We start from the raw sequence: 16,854 nt of genomic DNA, 5'->3' as shown, positions 1-16,854 counted from the left end.
GGGTGCAGATCCGCCTTTTCCAACGGCAAAGCGCATGGACTTGTAATGCTTTTTTTTCCCCCTCCCTCCCGGATGACTTGTTCTGATTCCTTCCCACACATCTATCCTATCGCTCCTAGGTTTTTGCACAGCCGGCCTAGAGACCTTTGACACTGCTTTGGTCACGTGGCAGCCATGGCAGCATCAAAAAAAAGACCTTCAGCTACCTAGGTACCTAGTACCCAAGCCTCTCATCATATTGGCCATTGGCAGTACCTGCAGCATTATGCTGCATACACATCACTAGCAGCATAAAAAGCACAAAAAGGACCCCTTGTAATTTATGTAAGCTTTGCACATATAACTACCTAAAATCGTTAGCTAATGCTGCAATTATGCCAGTGTAACGATTTTGGTCATCATTCCACGAAAACCTTCAATTCCATAAACATGAGCAGCAATATCTTGAAAGCTTCTATGCATGATTTTTTGGTCCAGCCGTTATATATATCGTCAAGCTTTCGCCGGCCCATCGATTATGAAGCTGTCTACTGCTGCTTGAATATCCAGCCATTAACAACATATTTCCCCTCTCGTGCAATACCTACACGAGCTAGACGCTCTAATGCGCAAGCCGAAAGCGGCCGAGCTGAGCTGGACCGAGCTTGAGAAGTATGTACAGCGATCACTGCCGTGATGTTTAACTTCCGCAAGTAATACTAGAAGTGCGCCTTTGAGATCCAAGTTTTTGATATGCAGCCCAACCTGACGTGACTTGTTAGCATCGTGGTAGTTGCAAATTCGTACTCTCAACTCACCGTCAAGGCTGCCTTTTCTCCAGAGTGCATCGCGAGTGAACGCAAACAAAGGCGCAAAACCATGACCTTGAATACAATGAATGAGACTTGGGCTTCTGTGGTAGTCAATTGGGACTTTGTAAAAGTTGCATATGAGATAGAAAATGCGGATTGTGGTGCATTATACGAATTGACTATTATCATGCGACCTGCATCAACAATCCGGCAGCTCCAGCTCGGAGAGCTTGCAAATTTTCATGCTCGGATCACGTTGGTTCATTGAATGCGAAACATCTCTTGGTAATGTGGTTGCAGCTTTTTATTCTCTTCCTCCCAAAAGTCCTTCACAAGTTTGAAAACAGAAAGTTTTGCAATTAGTATTACCGAATATTGTTGATTTTCCGAGGGGAGTTTGTGTGGTAAATGCTCCAACTTAGCCCCGAGCCAATGTCATTCACTTCTGCTTGCATGCCGCCCGACTGAACAGTATCAATCGTTTGTGTAAGTGGTTGGAAACATACTTCGCTAAGATGGGAAGCGATCACTACCCATTCCCTTGTACGAACTAAGTAGTAGTCTCTGCCCTAAGGAACTTCTAGAAGGCCAAGAAGAGGCGCCCTGTCAGTCCTGTTGACCCATGGTCTGCACTCACTGGGCGTTGTTCTGAAGGGGTGAGACGCGCATCAGCCTAATCCAGAAATAGAGAGGAGCGCGCATCTGTGATTGGCGACACGCTGCTGGACACAGGCCACGCTGCTTCGTGCATATGTGCGCGAGGAGATGAGCGGAACGTTAGCTATGCATATGGGCGCGGCTTTTCGAGAAGGGTGAGCAGACGAGCCCCATCTCGCCGTATCAAGAACCCTTTCATAACCAGCACGTTTTTCACTTGGATCTGTGGGAAATTTTCGAAGTAATCAATTCGGGGCCTGCGATTCCTGATGCAGCCTGCATACGATCGTACGCAGTGGGTTTGCCCCTAGCGACATTCTATAACCTAACCTAGTCTAGTTGGCTTAGGGGTCCGACTAATAGTAATCCACCTTGGCAGTAGCAGCCTTCTGCTCTCTGAATAGGAAGGCTATCATCAATTACTTTCCATCAAAAATCGGGTGTTGCACGCGCTTGCTATTAAGCCTGCTGGAAATGCACGTTTTGAAAATGTCCAAAATTCTTGCTTATGACAATATATTCATTCTAACAACATATTTACCGCTAACGAACACGCTGAAGTTCAATACAAAATCGCCAAATTTCAAGCGTGGCTCAGCCTGCACACGATTGAGCCCTCTTGAAATCACTAGCATCTCTCTTGCTCTCCTTCTCTTCTTGTAGTATCAGCCGATTGAGTCCATTTTGCTTGGGCTGAATCAATGTTGTCTTGGAGTCGGAAGATGGTTTACTGGTTATGCTTTGCGCCGGGTGTGGGGCCGTAAGGAATAAATGTGGATGGACTATAAAGCGATGAAATAGTAGTCGAGTTGGTAGAGCCAGCACAGCTGCGTGCAGAGAATTGGCGAATGTCGGGTACTCTCTTCTGGCTGGACCAGTTCGTCTTTGAAGTGTTCGAGCAGCAGAATTATCGCTTTTGCAGATGTGATTGTCAGGGCTTCCGATTCTGAGGTGGTACTTGGGAAATCTCACATCATGATGGTGTTGCTTGATAACGACGTGGGTCAAAGGGGTTCAGCCGCATCTGAGGAGAGCAATTGCCTTCTGCGAGCGGGTGTTTCCGGTTGGTTCGTCGTCGATGCTCTATAGTGATGCGAGAGTAAATGCATAGAGTATTGCGTATCTCGATATAACGAGCGTGTGTGTGCAAAGGTGAGGTAGGCCAGCCACAATGCGATGAGCGCTATGAGCAAGGACGGCAAGCCCACGGCAATTGCTACCACCACTTCTGAGGACATTGGCTGAGCAGAAGACATGGATCATTTGTGACAGTTCGGAGTTTTCATAAAATCAAGCAGAAATATATTGTCAAGTAAAGTAGAATATAAAATTGAATCGAGTGGGAAAAACAAAAGTTAGCGGAGTTTCGTGGAAGACGCTGTTTTTATCTACGAGTTGTAGGAAAGAATCAAAGCTAAGATCGGGCATCCCACCAGCTTCTTTTGGTAGCATGTAGCCTAGCCAGCACGCTTCTACCTTACCTTAGTCCCGGCTTCCGGTGCGAGGTAGCGTCGAGGTAGCGTCGAGGCTAACTGGCGCATGTCTGTTGAGTCTTAGCAACCAAGTCCACGGTTCAAGTTTCGACCGTCTCTCATCCACTCATCCACCCACCCACGGCAGGGGCCAGCCAAGGTCGCGTCTGCTAGCGTCCTTGCCAAACTTCAAACTCCCCTGGCCTAGTATACTATGGTTCGGTCGCATGGGATCTATCCAGATGGCCGAGTCTTTATGGCAGACCGAAGATGGTTCCAATAGCTTCCTGCTTATAAAATCATATTGCAACCGCTAACCCAATAATACAATATATCTAGGGATTGCCCACTCGATCGTGCAAAGCAGTAGCCAGCAGTCAGCAGTAATAGCGGTAACTCCCCCAATTCTTCCGCCCCATGATCCCAGCCGGGCGGGCCTCTGCTTGTGGTGCTTGTGCTTTTTCGTTCTGCGGCGCGCCAGCTCATGCAGCAAGTCAAGCAAGTTAGTGTCTGCTTAAACATACATTTCGTTGTATCCCCTTAGCTGGCGAGCACCACCCTTTTTGCCCTGATCGCCAGGTAGTACTTGTTGGTATAGCCAATGATGTATGCGGATGCACACCTCGAACTTTTAGCTGGAATAATTCAGTATCAATAATGAAAACTTGATTCTTCCACTTGGTATAAGATAAATAAGCATTTAGAATACTTAAATATTATTTTTTCAATTTTTTTGAACCCGATACATAAGGAGTAAAATGCAAAGAAACACGGAGGCTTTCGTTGAAATAATGGGCTGTACTCCAGTTTTCCCAGACTTGGCGTACCCAACCTACCATATAAGGCAAGGAGGGTGCTCGCCAGCTAAGGGGATAGCCCATGAATGCCGGCCGAATCCCGCTAATCACCGTCAGATCCATTAGCGCGCCCGTACGGACGCCCATTCCATCCGTCTTCAGGGTGATGCAGTCCTGGCTGCTGGCTGTTGCACCGCCCCCCTTTTCTGTCCAAGACCCAATCACTGCACATGAAATCGATGGATGGTACTACATAGTATGTGCAACGATTAGCCAGGAAGTCACGTGAACTTGCATGTTTCTCGTGTAAAGAGGGTGGAAAGCAGCCCCATTTTCACGCGTTCCCCGGAGCCGACTATCATGAATGGACACGTGACCTAGCAGGCACCATAACAAAGGTTGCATTCCCGTTCAAGCCCACTTAACAAGTAGTGAGCAAGAATCGGCGCAGTCCTTGGCATATGCGGGTGTACATGGCCTTCTTCCCAAGCATGCTAACTCTTGTGTCTATCTACCATGTCGTCGGGACCAGGTCCTGCCAACCTACTCCGGGGAGGGCTAACAAGATCTAGCAACCCGCATTATGGCATCTTGCACATCTCATAGCGAGTGCGCAGACTACGTAATGCCTTTTTTTTTTTTTTTTTTTTTTGGGCTGGCCAATTTACCATCTCCCATACCTCTGCCGACTTGCATCTAGGCATTGCACAGCGAGACTACACCTAGAATCAAGAAACTCGCCGTTCTTGGATACCGCATCGCAGGAACCGTTTACTGTTGCGCCCGCCTATTCGCCAGATTTGCGAACCGGTAACGTTAGTTGGGGCGCTACACTACCCAGCCAGGTACACGATCGTTTTTGGTTTGGACCACTCCGAAACCAGGGGCGCTGATAGATGAGAAGTAAAAGTATCTATTGCCTGGCTTAGGTGCGCGTCGTCAACGAAGTAGCTTAATAAAAAAAATTTATTAATAAAAGTGAAGTCAGGCAAATATATTTTAGGCCTATTTAGTTCATACATTTATCTCTAATCTCTTTATCTACTTTGTACTGCATAGCAGATGGTTACAATTGGTCCGACAAAATAAACTTGTTTCCCATGTCTCGTGTCGGTGTGACTTGGGGAACCTGTGGACCGGGTAAGCGAGGCGCAGCCACTACAAAGGCTTCCTTCACAAGTGTTCGCCATGGCCCGTGCTTCTTCCTACGGGCAACCGTAAGTCAAGCTTCTATGCTGGCAATAGAAGGACTGCTTAAAGTTTTTCATTCTTGAGGTATACATTCATTTGGTATCGTCCGCTAGTGCTAGAGACATGTCAATATGATCGGGCTGGCTGCCACTATCTAAAGACCTTGAACTTGACCAAAATGAGCAGCACTATCTTGGAAGCATGTATGCATATTTTCTTGGTCCAGCCGTTGTATATTGTCGAGTTTGACTATTTCGAAAACAAGTATCCAAAAGACTACGACAATGTATAATCCTCGTCCCAATGACCATCTATTGAGTTTGCATCAAGGAAAGTCGACCAGAGAAAAGCCTTAGATGAACAAGAAAAGTGGGAGATCCAATGAAAGAGGACTTCCCCGGGTATATACCAAAATAATGAAAAACCAATCAAGGAGAAGAGATACGCTCCCATTTCCTCTTCTACCCATACTCCATAGCCTTAAACTCCAGAGACCCAAATCCTTCTTCTCGCTCCGTCAAAAATATGATCAACGTCATCTTACAACATGTATTCTCCGTCATTCCACCATATTTTCCCACACATGAAGCAAATCAAAAGAAATCCAAACACAGCTTAAAAATCACTGCGCTCCGTAAACTTATCATTCGGCTCGACGAAGCGGTAATCCTCGCCACGAGTAACACGGTCCACCTCTTCTCGAACAAAGGGGTAGACGTCCTTGTAGGCATTACGGCCCATCCAGCAATCGAGATGCCCATAGTTGGGAACGACGCGGCGCTTGTACTGCAGACCATCATTATCACGAGTATCGCGCGTACCAAACGTGTCGCAGAGGACCTCGTACGTCTTCTCGGTAGCCGCGGGGCTGAGGACGGCGTTATCGCGACCGACAAAGAGCAAAAAGGGAATGCCGCGCAGGTTGGCGATGTTCTCGGGGGTGTCGAGCCGGTCAAAGAGGGGCGCGTTGGTCATGACGCCGCCGTCGTAGCCCTGCTTCATGAGCAGGTGCAGCAGCGTCATGTTGACGCCGCCAAAGAAGCGGTCAATCTGCCGGTGCGTCGCCTCGTTGAGGTTGGCGTGGTTCCAGCACCGGCCAAAGGTCAGGCTGACGCGGTGGCACGACGCGTTGTTGCACATTTCCTTGCGCTCGTCGGGCATGAGCCGCAGCACCTCGTTGAGCGCCTTTTGAATGTAGCTGTCGTCGTGCGCCGTGCTGCACGAGAACCACGAGCCGCAGAGCAGCTTGTAGATCTTGTCCAGCGGGATCGGAAAGGCCATGATTTTGATCATGTTCATGGTGTTCCAGATTGGGTTCATAAAGACCTGACTGCACGTGATGCCCTGGATCCAGTCGGCGGGAATCGTGCCGTCAAGCAGGCCCGTGGAAAAGGCCACGCTGCCCATGCAGTGCGCAATCGTGTAGACGGGCTTCTTGCCATTGTCCTTGCGGATCTTTTCCAGACACGCCTTGATATCCAAGCGCGAGTCAAAGGTGGTCCAGTTGTTTTGAGCAATCATCAATGCGCAGATGCGGTGCACGCTGACGTAGACGCGGTAGCCTGCTCGCGTAAAGTAGTTGACAGCATTGCAGCGAATGGTGGGCAGGGCATAGATCTGGTGGTCCACCGAGGCGCCAGGAACCATGAAGAGAACCTTTGTTTCCACATTCGGGTTGGTGGACTCGTACATTTGCATCCGCGTCATGACCTTGTCATCGGCCTGGATCTGATATGTCGCCGTGGGTAGAGTCTCGTTGATGTAGCCATTGTAGCTCTGGCTGGGATACTCGAGCGGTGTAAAGGGCGCGAGGAAAAGAGACAATGACTTTCGCGTAAAGTAGGTCATGAAACTAGCAGCGCTCATGGCCTTTTTCAGCAGCCCGCTACCGGTTGGCGTCATGGTGAGAATCTGACTGGCAAAGTCTGCAGGCTGGATTCTCATGATGCCCTTGGCAATGACCGTACCTGTCATAGCTTCCTCCTCGCGCATGTCCTCGCGGAAGTAACCGTTGTATCGAGCCTTTCTGATCGTGACATATAGGGTGCTGGTGGCACGCCAGAATTGGACAGGATTCAAGGCGACGGAAGAGTCAACGACCTTGAAACCACGAAAGTGGAGAAGCCTGCCATCAGTGCCTCGCATCATAAAGTTGTACACGAGATTCTTGGTGCCAGGGGCGTCGAGGTATTGGCGGAAGAGATTAAAGTCTCCGCGTTGCACCATGAAAGGAGATCCAGGAATGGTCGGGCAAGAAAAGGTACCCGTGAGCATGGCCCTATGCTCGGGGTCGTGGACAATGGACCTCGTGTTGAACGACTGGACGCTGAGGAAGAAGCGAGCCGACTCGCATCTGGACTCTGCGATTCTGGCAGCCAGATCGTACGACTGTTGGCTTTCCTCCTTCAAGCCTTGGTCATGGTGGATAAAACCTGACATGACTTCAGTGAAGCCAAAGCCGCCATCGTTCATGCGCTGGGCAGACTTGATTACATCACTGGCACTCGAGATGCTAACCACATCATCCTGATCATCTTCCGACTCGGCAAAGATTTGAGAATCATATTGTGGAGAACCAAAGAGGTCAAGGATACCGTTCTTCTGCTCACTGATGGTGAGGCGTTGTCGCAGGCAGTAATGCTCGACACAGCGCTCAGCCAGAGCAGTGATGGTGGCAAGCGGGTTGGCGCCCAGGGCAGTCGGGATCAAGGCGGCATCGACAACCATGAGACCGCGGTGAGTTTCGGCGCCGTCGCCGATAAACACCTCGCCGAAATGGTTGGTAGCTCCGCTGGCACCGTTACCTTCGGAAGCCAGGCATGCACCACCAATCGGGTGAACAGTCACTTGTTGCTGGCCCATCAAGGCGTACCAAGGGTTCTGCACAAATGTACCCCCCACGGCGCGGGTGGCCTTTTCAAGGATATTGTTCAAGAACTTGACGTGGTTGCTGCGGCCGACACCCAGGAACTCGAGCACTGGCTTGTCGTCCTTGAGCGTGAGCATGGCTTGGTTACTGTCGTGCGACATGACGAGGTATGTCTGAGTTCTCTCAATGGCACCCCTGCGATAGTAGGGGCCGAGGAAGAAGGAGCCGAAGCGGGCAAGATTCGCTTTGAGAGTGTCAACCAGGCCCTCGTCCTTGGGGCCCACACTGCCAGGGAGGAGCTCCAGCATGGCCTGCAGGAAAGGCGCCAGTGCTTTGGGGACGACACCCTCTTCAATGACATAGCCGTTCAGGGGGTTAGCATGTCCTTCTCTGTTGTCGATTATACCGGTGATGCAAGGCCCGACGGGGTGATATGGCGAGCCATGAGTACGGCCGATGCCATTGACCTCCTCGTCCGTGTTGTAGCCAAAGGCCAGCATGTCACCATTGCCGCTCATGTTCAAGCCAACCTGGTCACTCATTTCAAGTCCCATCTCTTTACTTCTCAAGAGAATCTCAGTGGTGCCAATGGCGCCGGCACCAAGGAACACGGCCTTTTTGGCATGAACCCACATGAGGTCGCCGTGGAGGTTGGCCTTGAAGTGGCCCCGGTTCCGTCCGTGCCAGGCAAAGTAAATGAGCCAGCCTTCGCGGCCGGGCGCCTTGGTGATGTACCGCACCTCGGACTCGCAAAAGATCTCGGCGCCCCAGTTCCAAGCATCGGCAACGTATGTGACGAGGGTGGAGTTCTTTGAGCCGTCATTGACACCCGTGCAGTCTTGGCCCGTGAGGCCAGACGGTGTCATTTCAACGCCAGCAGCGTTGGGGCCATTTCTGAATCGTGTCGTTTGCTCGACTTTTCGAAACTTTTCCTTCATGTTTAGAGCCTCTGCTTGCTTCTTGAGCAAATCTAGCTTGGGGAGCGCGGGCCAGTCGTCGGGGTACGTTTCGGGCTCGAGCATTTTCCTGGCCTTTGCATAGTCTGTTGCACAAAGTCAGCCTAGCGTCACAATATAGCTAGCAGCGTCATGTGTCATCTTACATCTTTCCATTTCGCGTTTGGGGTCCTTTCTAATCTCGCGTGGCCACGACTCTTGCTTGAGAGTTTGTTCATCGGCTTCTAGATACACATTGGCATTGATCAGACTTGTTCCGCCGAGACCTGGGTTTCGCACACCTCGTTAGTAAGCGCTCTTCAAGTGCCGTGTCTGACGTGACACACAAAGAGTTCAAACTCACCATTAGCAACAACGGCATTCTGGCCATTGCCGAAAATAAGATGGTACATGCCCGTGGGATCGCCTCCGTTGACGAGCTGCTTGGGTAACCAGCCAGGGGCAAACTCGCCAGAATAGTGCATCTGGTCCAGAGCTTCGCCTGTTTCCGCGGGAAACTCGCCGGGCCATCGTTCCTTGCCTCGCTCGAGGAGACACACGGACTGTCCTGCTCGCGCCATCCGCGAAGCAGCGACACCGCCTCCATAGCCGGAACCAATGACGACGCAGTCATACGAGGAGCGCATGAGTTCTAGAGGCTTGGAGAGGCGAGGGTATTGTGCACTGCTCGAACTCTTGCCCCATGACCTGACTCTGGCATAGCTCCTCCCAGGCCCGCTGGCTTCGGTCTCGTGGCGGCCGATGGAGTGAATCCGGTGTGTGCCGGATCCAAACCTCACACCCTGGCTTGGTTCGGGAGACGGCAATGCTGGTGAATAGTCGATAGAGTCGCTAAAGGTGACGGGTCGTCTCATGGAAGGCTCGCCGTTGGCGGTAGGGGGCAGTTCAGAAGAGCCATTGCCGTTCACAGGTCCATTACCATGACTGTTTTCGAATCGGTTGCTCACACTGCTGCCATCCCCGTTGCTCAAACCATTGCTAACTCCGGTTGACTTTCCGACGCCATTCGTGGCCGGCTCAACCGAAGATGTGGGCATAGCACTGGGAGCCATGATGCTTTTTGTGTCAAGGATGAATGAGCTTGTCAAAGACTCTCGAGTCCCAAGTTGCAATCCGCAACGCTGGTGGCTGGGTTATAAGGCGCAAATGGGGCACCGTCGGTATAGTGCCTCGGCTTCTCTCTCACGTATCTTGAGACACGTTCAGAGCTGAACTCATTACACTTTAGAGGTATAGAAGCTTAAAGCCATGAGTTAAAGACAGAAAAGATAAATTTGGAGCATGAAAAGGGTAGGCAGTAGGAAAGGATGAGATGAGAGAAAACAAAGAAGTGTATATGTGGATTTAGCCACGGCCGTAAACCATTTCAGTGGATCCCGCCTCTGTGGGATTTTGTCTTTGATATATGTATTGGAGCCACTCACTTGTGATGCCCTTCTGCCAGATCTGATCTAATGGAGAAACGGCGCAAGGGATATGCACGCAGAATCACTAGATCTGGGCCATGGGAGACGACCGGATGGACGGCGCATGTGAGAAAGGGATATGCACGTACGATGACTAGAGAAAGTTCTTGCACAGGGTCCAAAAATGTCAAAAACGCCTGCTATTCGCATGGTCGCGATCCACAGGGTCGTGTAGGAGTCAGCTCCGACCCCATCAGAGCCAGCGATAGTTTCCATAGTTCTCCCCAGGGGTATGCTATGGGCGCAGCTGGCGCAGCATACGTGGGGCCCGTCTAGGTCTCTAGGTCTTTCTTTCTCGTTCGGTAGCTACTTATGGGTTGAGAGGTCCTAGCTGAAAAAAAAAATTATAAAAAGAGAATAGTTCATAATCGATGCCGTAGAATGGGCACGAGATTGGCTGGTTTCCGTCTCTCTAGACCCGATTTCGTTAATGGTAGATCCTGCTAATTGGGGGCGCCGGAGACTGGCTGCAGCCGTTTAACAAGGGGGGGGAAGCCGCTCAATCAATTGGATCATAGACGCTGGCTATTATTATTATTGATTCAATTCGGGTGCTGCTCAAATCGAAAAGGCGCAAGACGGGAGCTGCTGACCACGGACCAGTCTAACTCGAAATGCCGTCAGCGCCGTCGTTCAGCCCAGTCCATGCCACGCGAAGGCTCCTCCTGGGCTCTCTCGGTTCAGGGATCCGTTTTGGTGCGGTGCGGAAACCGGGGGGCGGCCACTGAAGATCTCTGCGTACCCACGGTTTGTGGGAGGGGTTCAGGGCCAGTCAGTCGGTTTGGTTTGTTACCTGCACCTTGACGTTGCAGAGCCACAGGTCGAAAAGAGGGCGGGCGATGAAATCGATATCTTTTTTTTCGGTGAAAGGAATTGTATTCTTCATTCAACGTAACAATACAATCTGCTAACCAGCTTGCCGGGTACAAGATGAAATCCATAATGAAAGGCTTCAAGACCAATCAGCCTTGCTAATCCGAGACAGCACTTCCGAAAAGCTTAAACTGACACGGATTTCGATTCCCGAGGTTGAACAAGAATACATGAAGGAATGAACCATCTAGGTCCAGGTCGGCGGAAGTAGGCCGACCGTTGGGGAGCCCATCCAAAGGAGTCTTTGTCCTTATTTCCTATGAGTGAGTGACTGGGAAAAAAACAGCCCCAGATCTCCAGCGGCCCAGCCTAGAGAGGATTCTAGTCGAGGTTGGGTAGTGTGTGATAAGGACAAGTATACGACCCCAAACGAGCGAGGGATCACCATTGCTGCTTCGTCGATCATATGCGAGGCTGATAATCGTGATTGGTCCCAAACCGATATAATGCAGGGAGGCTGGCTTAATGTAGGCGTTCTTTGGCCCATGTCTGTCTTTTACCATTGAACTCTCTCATGGGGGGTGGGTGTCAACCACACTACGCGGGGTCTTTTTTTTTTTTTTTTTTTTTCCTTTGGTGATGAATTACCAGAAAAAGACGACGAAAAAAAGAGGATCCCTGCCAGCGGGTGGGTGGGGAGGTGAGACTTGTGCTCAGATTTTCACATGGCAGGGGAACATCAAACTAGCATCTAGGCAATCGGCTGACCCAATCATGTTGCTGCCCAGCTCTCTCGTAGGTCTCAGCTTCATTCCCGAGAAAACAGCTCAATGTACGTCAGGCTGACGGCCTGAGGTGCTTCCGGAACATGTTGTTGGAATTTCCAAAGCAGAGAGAAGTGATGAATCAATCAATATACTACTGCCACTACTGTGCAAGGTACCTATGTATCCTGCGCTTGCAGTTTGTTTCGTCCTCGCCAATGTTTCCATGCAGGTGTCGAGTTTCCAACATGGCAATTGCCGAGAGCCCAAATCGGGTCGATTCGAAACCCCTCACTTTTTTACTGGATGGATAGACGAACCCCAAGTTCGTACTTGTCAGTATACGGGGCATGTAATGAATGCAACCCAGACAGGTTATAGTGAAAAGAAAAGAAGAAGAAATAAACCAGCCAATCTTTACTACCCTAGGTACGATACTGTAACATTTGTCGTCGTAAGGCTGAGTAAAGGATTCGGGCATGCCTGCCAATGATCACCCTGGGGCCATTGCTCGACCGGGGGCCCGTCATCTCGTCTACGAGATTTGGCGTCAAGCCATGGCGAGGCACAGGCACGAAAGAGCTGGCAATGTAAAGAATTTGTGAGACGGGTAGCGCCTTTTTTCCCTCTCTTACATCCTCTTCCCTTGCCTTTCCCGTTTACCTTTTTGAATCCCGTCAGAACTCTGAGGTGCCAAGAGTTTGGAATATTGGTCGCGGGTCAGCCCAGCGCAAGGCGTTCTCCTATTTCTCCTCCCCTTCTTGTCTCCCTCTTCCCATCCGTTCGGTCAACCAAACCTCGGCAAAGCTGTCGGTGCCCCCATTGACATGAAATGTACAAGACCCGTAAACGGAAAAGAAGCGCACATCCACAGGGCATACGTACCGTACCATGTCATTCCGCGACCAAGCGATAATGGATGAAGAAGGGGGGTGTGGTCGGTGAAGCCCCCTCGTTCTTTCAAATCTTTTCAGCTGTGAAAGGCGATCATTGATCCTCACGATGCCATTGGTAAAGAGCTGATTGAGTATTGAATATTCGTTTGATCATCACAATTAATGGTGCCCGTATTTTTAGCGTTAGCTGCCTCTTGATACGGGTGATTCGGAAGCCATTTTTCCCCCCCTTGGGGCCCGGAATCGTTAATTTGCATGTTCAAAAATAGACGATACCCGGCTACCCTGCGAAGCTAACAAATAGCACACACACGCACGCACGGGCAACGTCGCAATTGAGGATTGTCGGCTGGCAGGTTGCGGATAACTAACCGCTGCCTACCACCACATTTTTACCCGACCACTAATGAGTTCTCTTCAGACAGGAGGGCTCTAGCTGCCTCCTTCAGTGTTTCCCAGGCTGGGTGCTGTGATTGCGCTAAGAATACACTCTCCAAGCCATCATCCATGATTACATACTTCGTACTCTGAAATTTAGTGCTGATGATAGCGGACCACGTTCTGGGGTAGGTAGGCTACCTAAAGTGGTGGGGTGCTTACAAGTTACAATGTACCTACTAACAAGCACAGGCTATATGTAGGAACTAAAAAAAATGGGCGCTGCGCCCTCCACAACTGCCGTGCAACGCTCCAAGTTCAAAGCATCTTTTTTCGTAGAGTCAGGAACCAGCATAGCAGCACTGCCACCTCCATTTTTGGGCAATTTTGTACACCCACTGAGGAGGAAAATCCCCGTAGTCAACTTTCCATATATTCCATCAAATATAGTTTCTTTTTCAGATGAAGGAATAAATGTTCCGCAATGGCACGACTCCGTACATAACCGACAAGAAGGATGGAGAGGGGCAATTACATCACTGTACTTCCCCATCTCGATGCCGTACACGGGAGGAATGGACCGCCAGGCCATCTTCTTCTTTTTTGGTGTGCATACCGTACCTACATTCGGCTATGCGCAGCAAAGGGGAATATATGTCAATCTGGTGGCACCCACGGGGTTAAGGCTACACACAAAACTGTCGAAAGATGGCGTCAATCTCTCGAGACAAGCGCCGGAAGGATCTTTGCAAAGCCTCACCGACGCTCACGTCACAGCAGCCAACGACACTGAGACTTAAGCGAAGCGCAGATAGAGAATCCAATTAGTTGATGCATGTGCCGAAGAAGATAGATGGCGTGGGGTCGGTATGTCCGTAGCAAGACAGACATGTCTGCAGTGTTGCCCAATGTCGTCGATCGCACAACTCTTTTTTTTTTCTCCCTATCGACCGACATGTCAGGTACAGCAATGTAATGGCTCTACGATGCGGGTTGGTGGGTTGCTGCATGTGTCATACTGAGGTTATCGGGCCTTTGTATGACCTCCAAACTTCACATCTAGGACTTGTTGCTACCATCGTATTTCCCAAGCCTTGATCACTAAAAGTTGTGTCCAAGCCACATTGTTTCAAGAACCTCATCATCAGGCCATTCATTGTCATTATCGTCATGGTCGCGAGGGCTTGTGTCTAGGCACCTGCCTTTCTCGCGACTTGCATCTCTACTTTATTCTATTGTACATTTTGTCCATCCAATCGAGATTCGGAACTGTGCCGAATCTTTTTGATTTCGAGTTTTGGTATCGGTTTTTTTTTTCGTCGTCGCTTTTAGGGAAGTGGGCTATGGGGGCAGTTTCTATGCAGCCACCACTTTACTGCTTGGCCCACCAGTCGCCCTGGTCGTGCATGGCGCGGACAACCTTGACGAAGCCAGCAATGTTGCTACCGGCGACCAAGCTGGGCAGTTCACCCTCCTTGGCCTCGACGTACTCCTTGGCGGTGTTGAGACCGTTCTCGAAGGCGTTCTTCATGATGAGCTTGAGCTTCTCATCAACCTCCTCAGTGGTCCAGCTCAGACGCTAAAGATTTCTCGTGTTAGCCATGTTCATCTTCTTGACAGGGGGGAAAGGGTAATATATCTTACCTGGCTGTTCTGTGCCATCTCGAGTCCAGAGACTGCCACACCACCGGCGTTGGCAGCCTTACCAGGGGCGTACCAGACGGCACCAGCACCCTTCTCCTTGCGGATGTCCTCAAAGACGTCAATGGCCTCCTGGGTGCAACCCATGTTGGAACCCTCAGCAACGAATAGACAGCCGTTGGCGACGAGAGTCTCAGCCTCCTCCTTGCTGACCTCGTTCTGGGTAGCACAAGGCAGTGCCACGTCGACCTTGCCGACGTGGACCCAGGGACGGGCACCAGGGATGTACTTGAAGCTACCCTTGTGCTCGTAGGCAGTCAAGGCCTTGCGAGCGAGCTTGATGTCGGCAATCTTCTCGATATCTTCGGGGCTGAATGAGGCATCACCCTCGGCGATGAGAGCGCCCTGGGAGTCAGAGAGAGAGACAATGGTGGCGCCGAGCTCAATGCACTTCAGGGCAGCGTACTGGGCGACGTTGCCGGAACCAGAGATGGCGACGCGCTTACCAGCCCAGCTTCCCTTGCCGGCGTACTCCAACATGTGGCCGACGTAGTAGACGAGACCGTAGCCAGTGGCCTCGGGGCGGATCAAGCTGCCACCCCAGGAGCCGCCCTTGCCGGTAAGGACACCCTCCCATCGGTTGCGCTCGCGGCGGTAGGCGCCAAACAGGTAGCCAACCTCACGGCCACCGACACCAATATCACCGGCGGGCACGTCAGTGTCGGCGCCAATGTGCTTGGAGAGCTCTCTCATGAAAGATTCGCAGAATCTGCGGATCTCGTTGTCACTCTTGCCCTTGGGGTCAAAGTCGGCTCCACCCTTGCCACCACCAATGTTGAGGCCAGTCAGGGCATTCTTGAAGATTTGCTCAAAACCCAGGAACTTGAGGCTATGGGCCAGCACATTAGTTTCTGCTGCCCGTATGAGTACTTTCTTTCAAACACTTACATGGACAGGTTGACGGTAGGGTGGAAACGGAGACCGCCCTTGTAGGGACCGAGGGCCGAGTTGAACTGGACACGGTAGCCACGGTTGACCTGGAGGTTACCAGAGTCATCCTCCCAGACGACTCTGAACTGGATGATACGCTCAGGGATGGAGACAACCTTGAGAGCGGTCTTGTACTCGGGGTTCTTGGTGAACAGAGTGCTGTTCTCAAGGGTGCTCGCAAGCTCTTTATGTTCATGTTAGTATGTCTGCTGGACGGAATAGTATCAGTTGACTGGCACTTACCCTTGTAGGCCTGCTCGAATTCGGGCTCAGAAGGCAGGTTCGACATGATGAACAGAGTGTGTGTGTGAGAATAAGTCTGTCTGGTAGGAATATCTGGAGAAGAGGTGAAGAAGGACCAAAAAGAAGTCCGACAAGATCGCTTTTATATATGGGTATCACTAGGAAGAGAGAGAGAAAAGATTTTGACAGTTTTCCAGGCAACAAAAGTCTAACAGAGGAGGTAGGTCCCGAGTTTATATAAAGAAACCTAGAAAGCCCTGGGGGCAACTATCCAAGCTGGATCGGCCATAATAAACTGGGCTGGACTAGGTGCGAGCACTCCGCAGCAGGCGCCGTGGAGGCTCAAATGAAACCCACCCATATGGCCACCGAAGACGGCCATAGCATTTGGCAGGCACCTTTTGCGGGACGAGATTCGCGTCATGGTGTCGCCTTTTTTCTCCGTCCGTACTAGTAGCTAAGCAGCATCAGACAGACAGACAGACAGTCTCCGGCGGCCGGGAAGGTGTAATTAGCATTTCATGGGGGTGCAAGGGCCTGGTGGGGGCGGAGACAGTCTCTCTTTGGTCTGGATTATACCTCAAAGCACTGACCCGGCTGGCCATTTGCTTGCATAGTTGCAACAACCACCTTGTTGTCAACCCTCCGAACTGTGGCCGATACCAAGGAATATCGATGGCCAGAAAAAAATGTTGCTCTCTCAACCGCTCGCGTGGGCACTTGGGACAACATGGGCCCTTCTCACATGCGGCAATTATGATCGGGCTGCATTGCACCAAACAACACTAGGGTCCAGACGAGACGACGCCTCTTTGTTCCCATTGACTGATTGATGAGTGACCCTGGACATATGGTTCATTATTGTCGACACGGCGAAACTCTGTCATCTGATAACCACCAGAGACGAAAAGTATATCTCGCTTATCAGAT

General features: G+C 50.8%; 2 protein-coding genes across 2 annotated transcripts; both read right to left on the bottom strand.

The window, feature by feature from the left end:
* Nucleotides 1-5,523: 5,523 nt before the first annotated feature.
* PFICI_08219 (uncharacterized protein) lies at nucleotides 5,524-9,785 on the bottom strand (the record flags this gene model as incomplete). The annotated part of the gene is made up of 3 exons (XM_007836800.1): nucleotides 5,524-8,819; nucleotides 8,880-8,999; nucleotides 9,077-9,785. The coding sequence occupies 3 exons, from the start codon at nucleotides 9,783-9,785 to the stop codon at nucleotides 5,524-5,526; spliced, it is 4,125 nt and encodes a 1,374-aa protein (XP_007834991.1).
* A 4,637-nt stretch (nucleotides 9,786-14,422) lies between these two features.
* Nucleotides 14,423-15,970, bottom strand: PFICI_08218 (NADP-specific glutamate dehydrogenase; the record flags this gene model as incomplete). The annotated part of the gene is made up of 4 exons (XM_007836799.1): nucleotides 14,423-14,629; nucleotides 14,695-15,580; nucleotides 15,640-15,865; nucleotides 15,925-15,970. The coding sequence occupies 4 exons, from the start codon at nucleotides 15,968-15,970 to the stop codon at nucleotides 14,423-14,425; spliced, it is 1,365 nt and encodes a 454-aa protein (XP_007834990.1).
* Between the last annotated feature and the right edge of the window lie 884 nt (nucleotides 15,971-16,854).

Source organism: Pestalotiopsis fici, assembly GCF_000516985.1.
Source record: "Pestalotiopsis fici W106-1 unplaced genomic scaffold PFICI_Scf_5, whole genome shotgun sequence".
Lineage (NCBI taxonomy): Eukaryota > Fungi > Ascomycota > Sordariomycetes > Amphisphaeriales > Sporocadaceae > Pestalotiopsis > Pestalotiopsis fici.
Note: the sequence above shows the minus strand (reverse complement) of the source record. Positions and strands in the feature narration are given on the sequence as shown.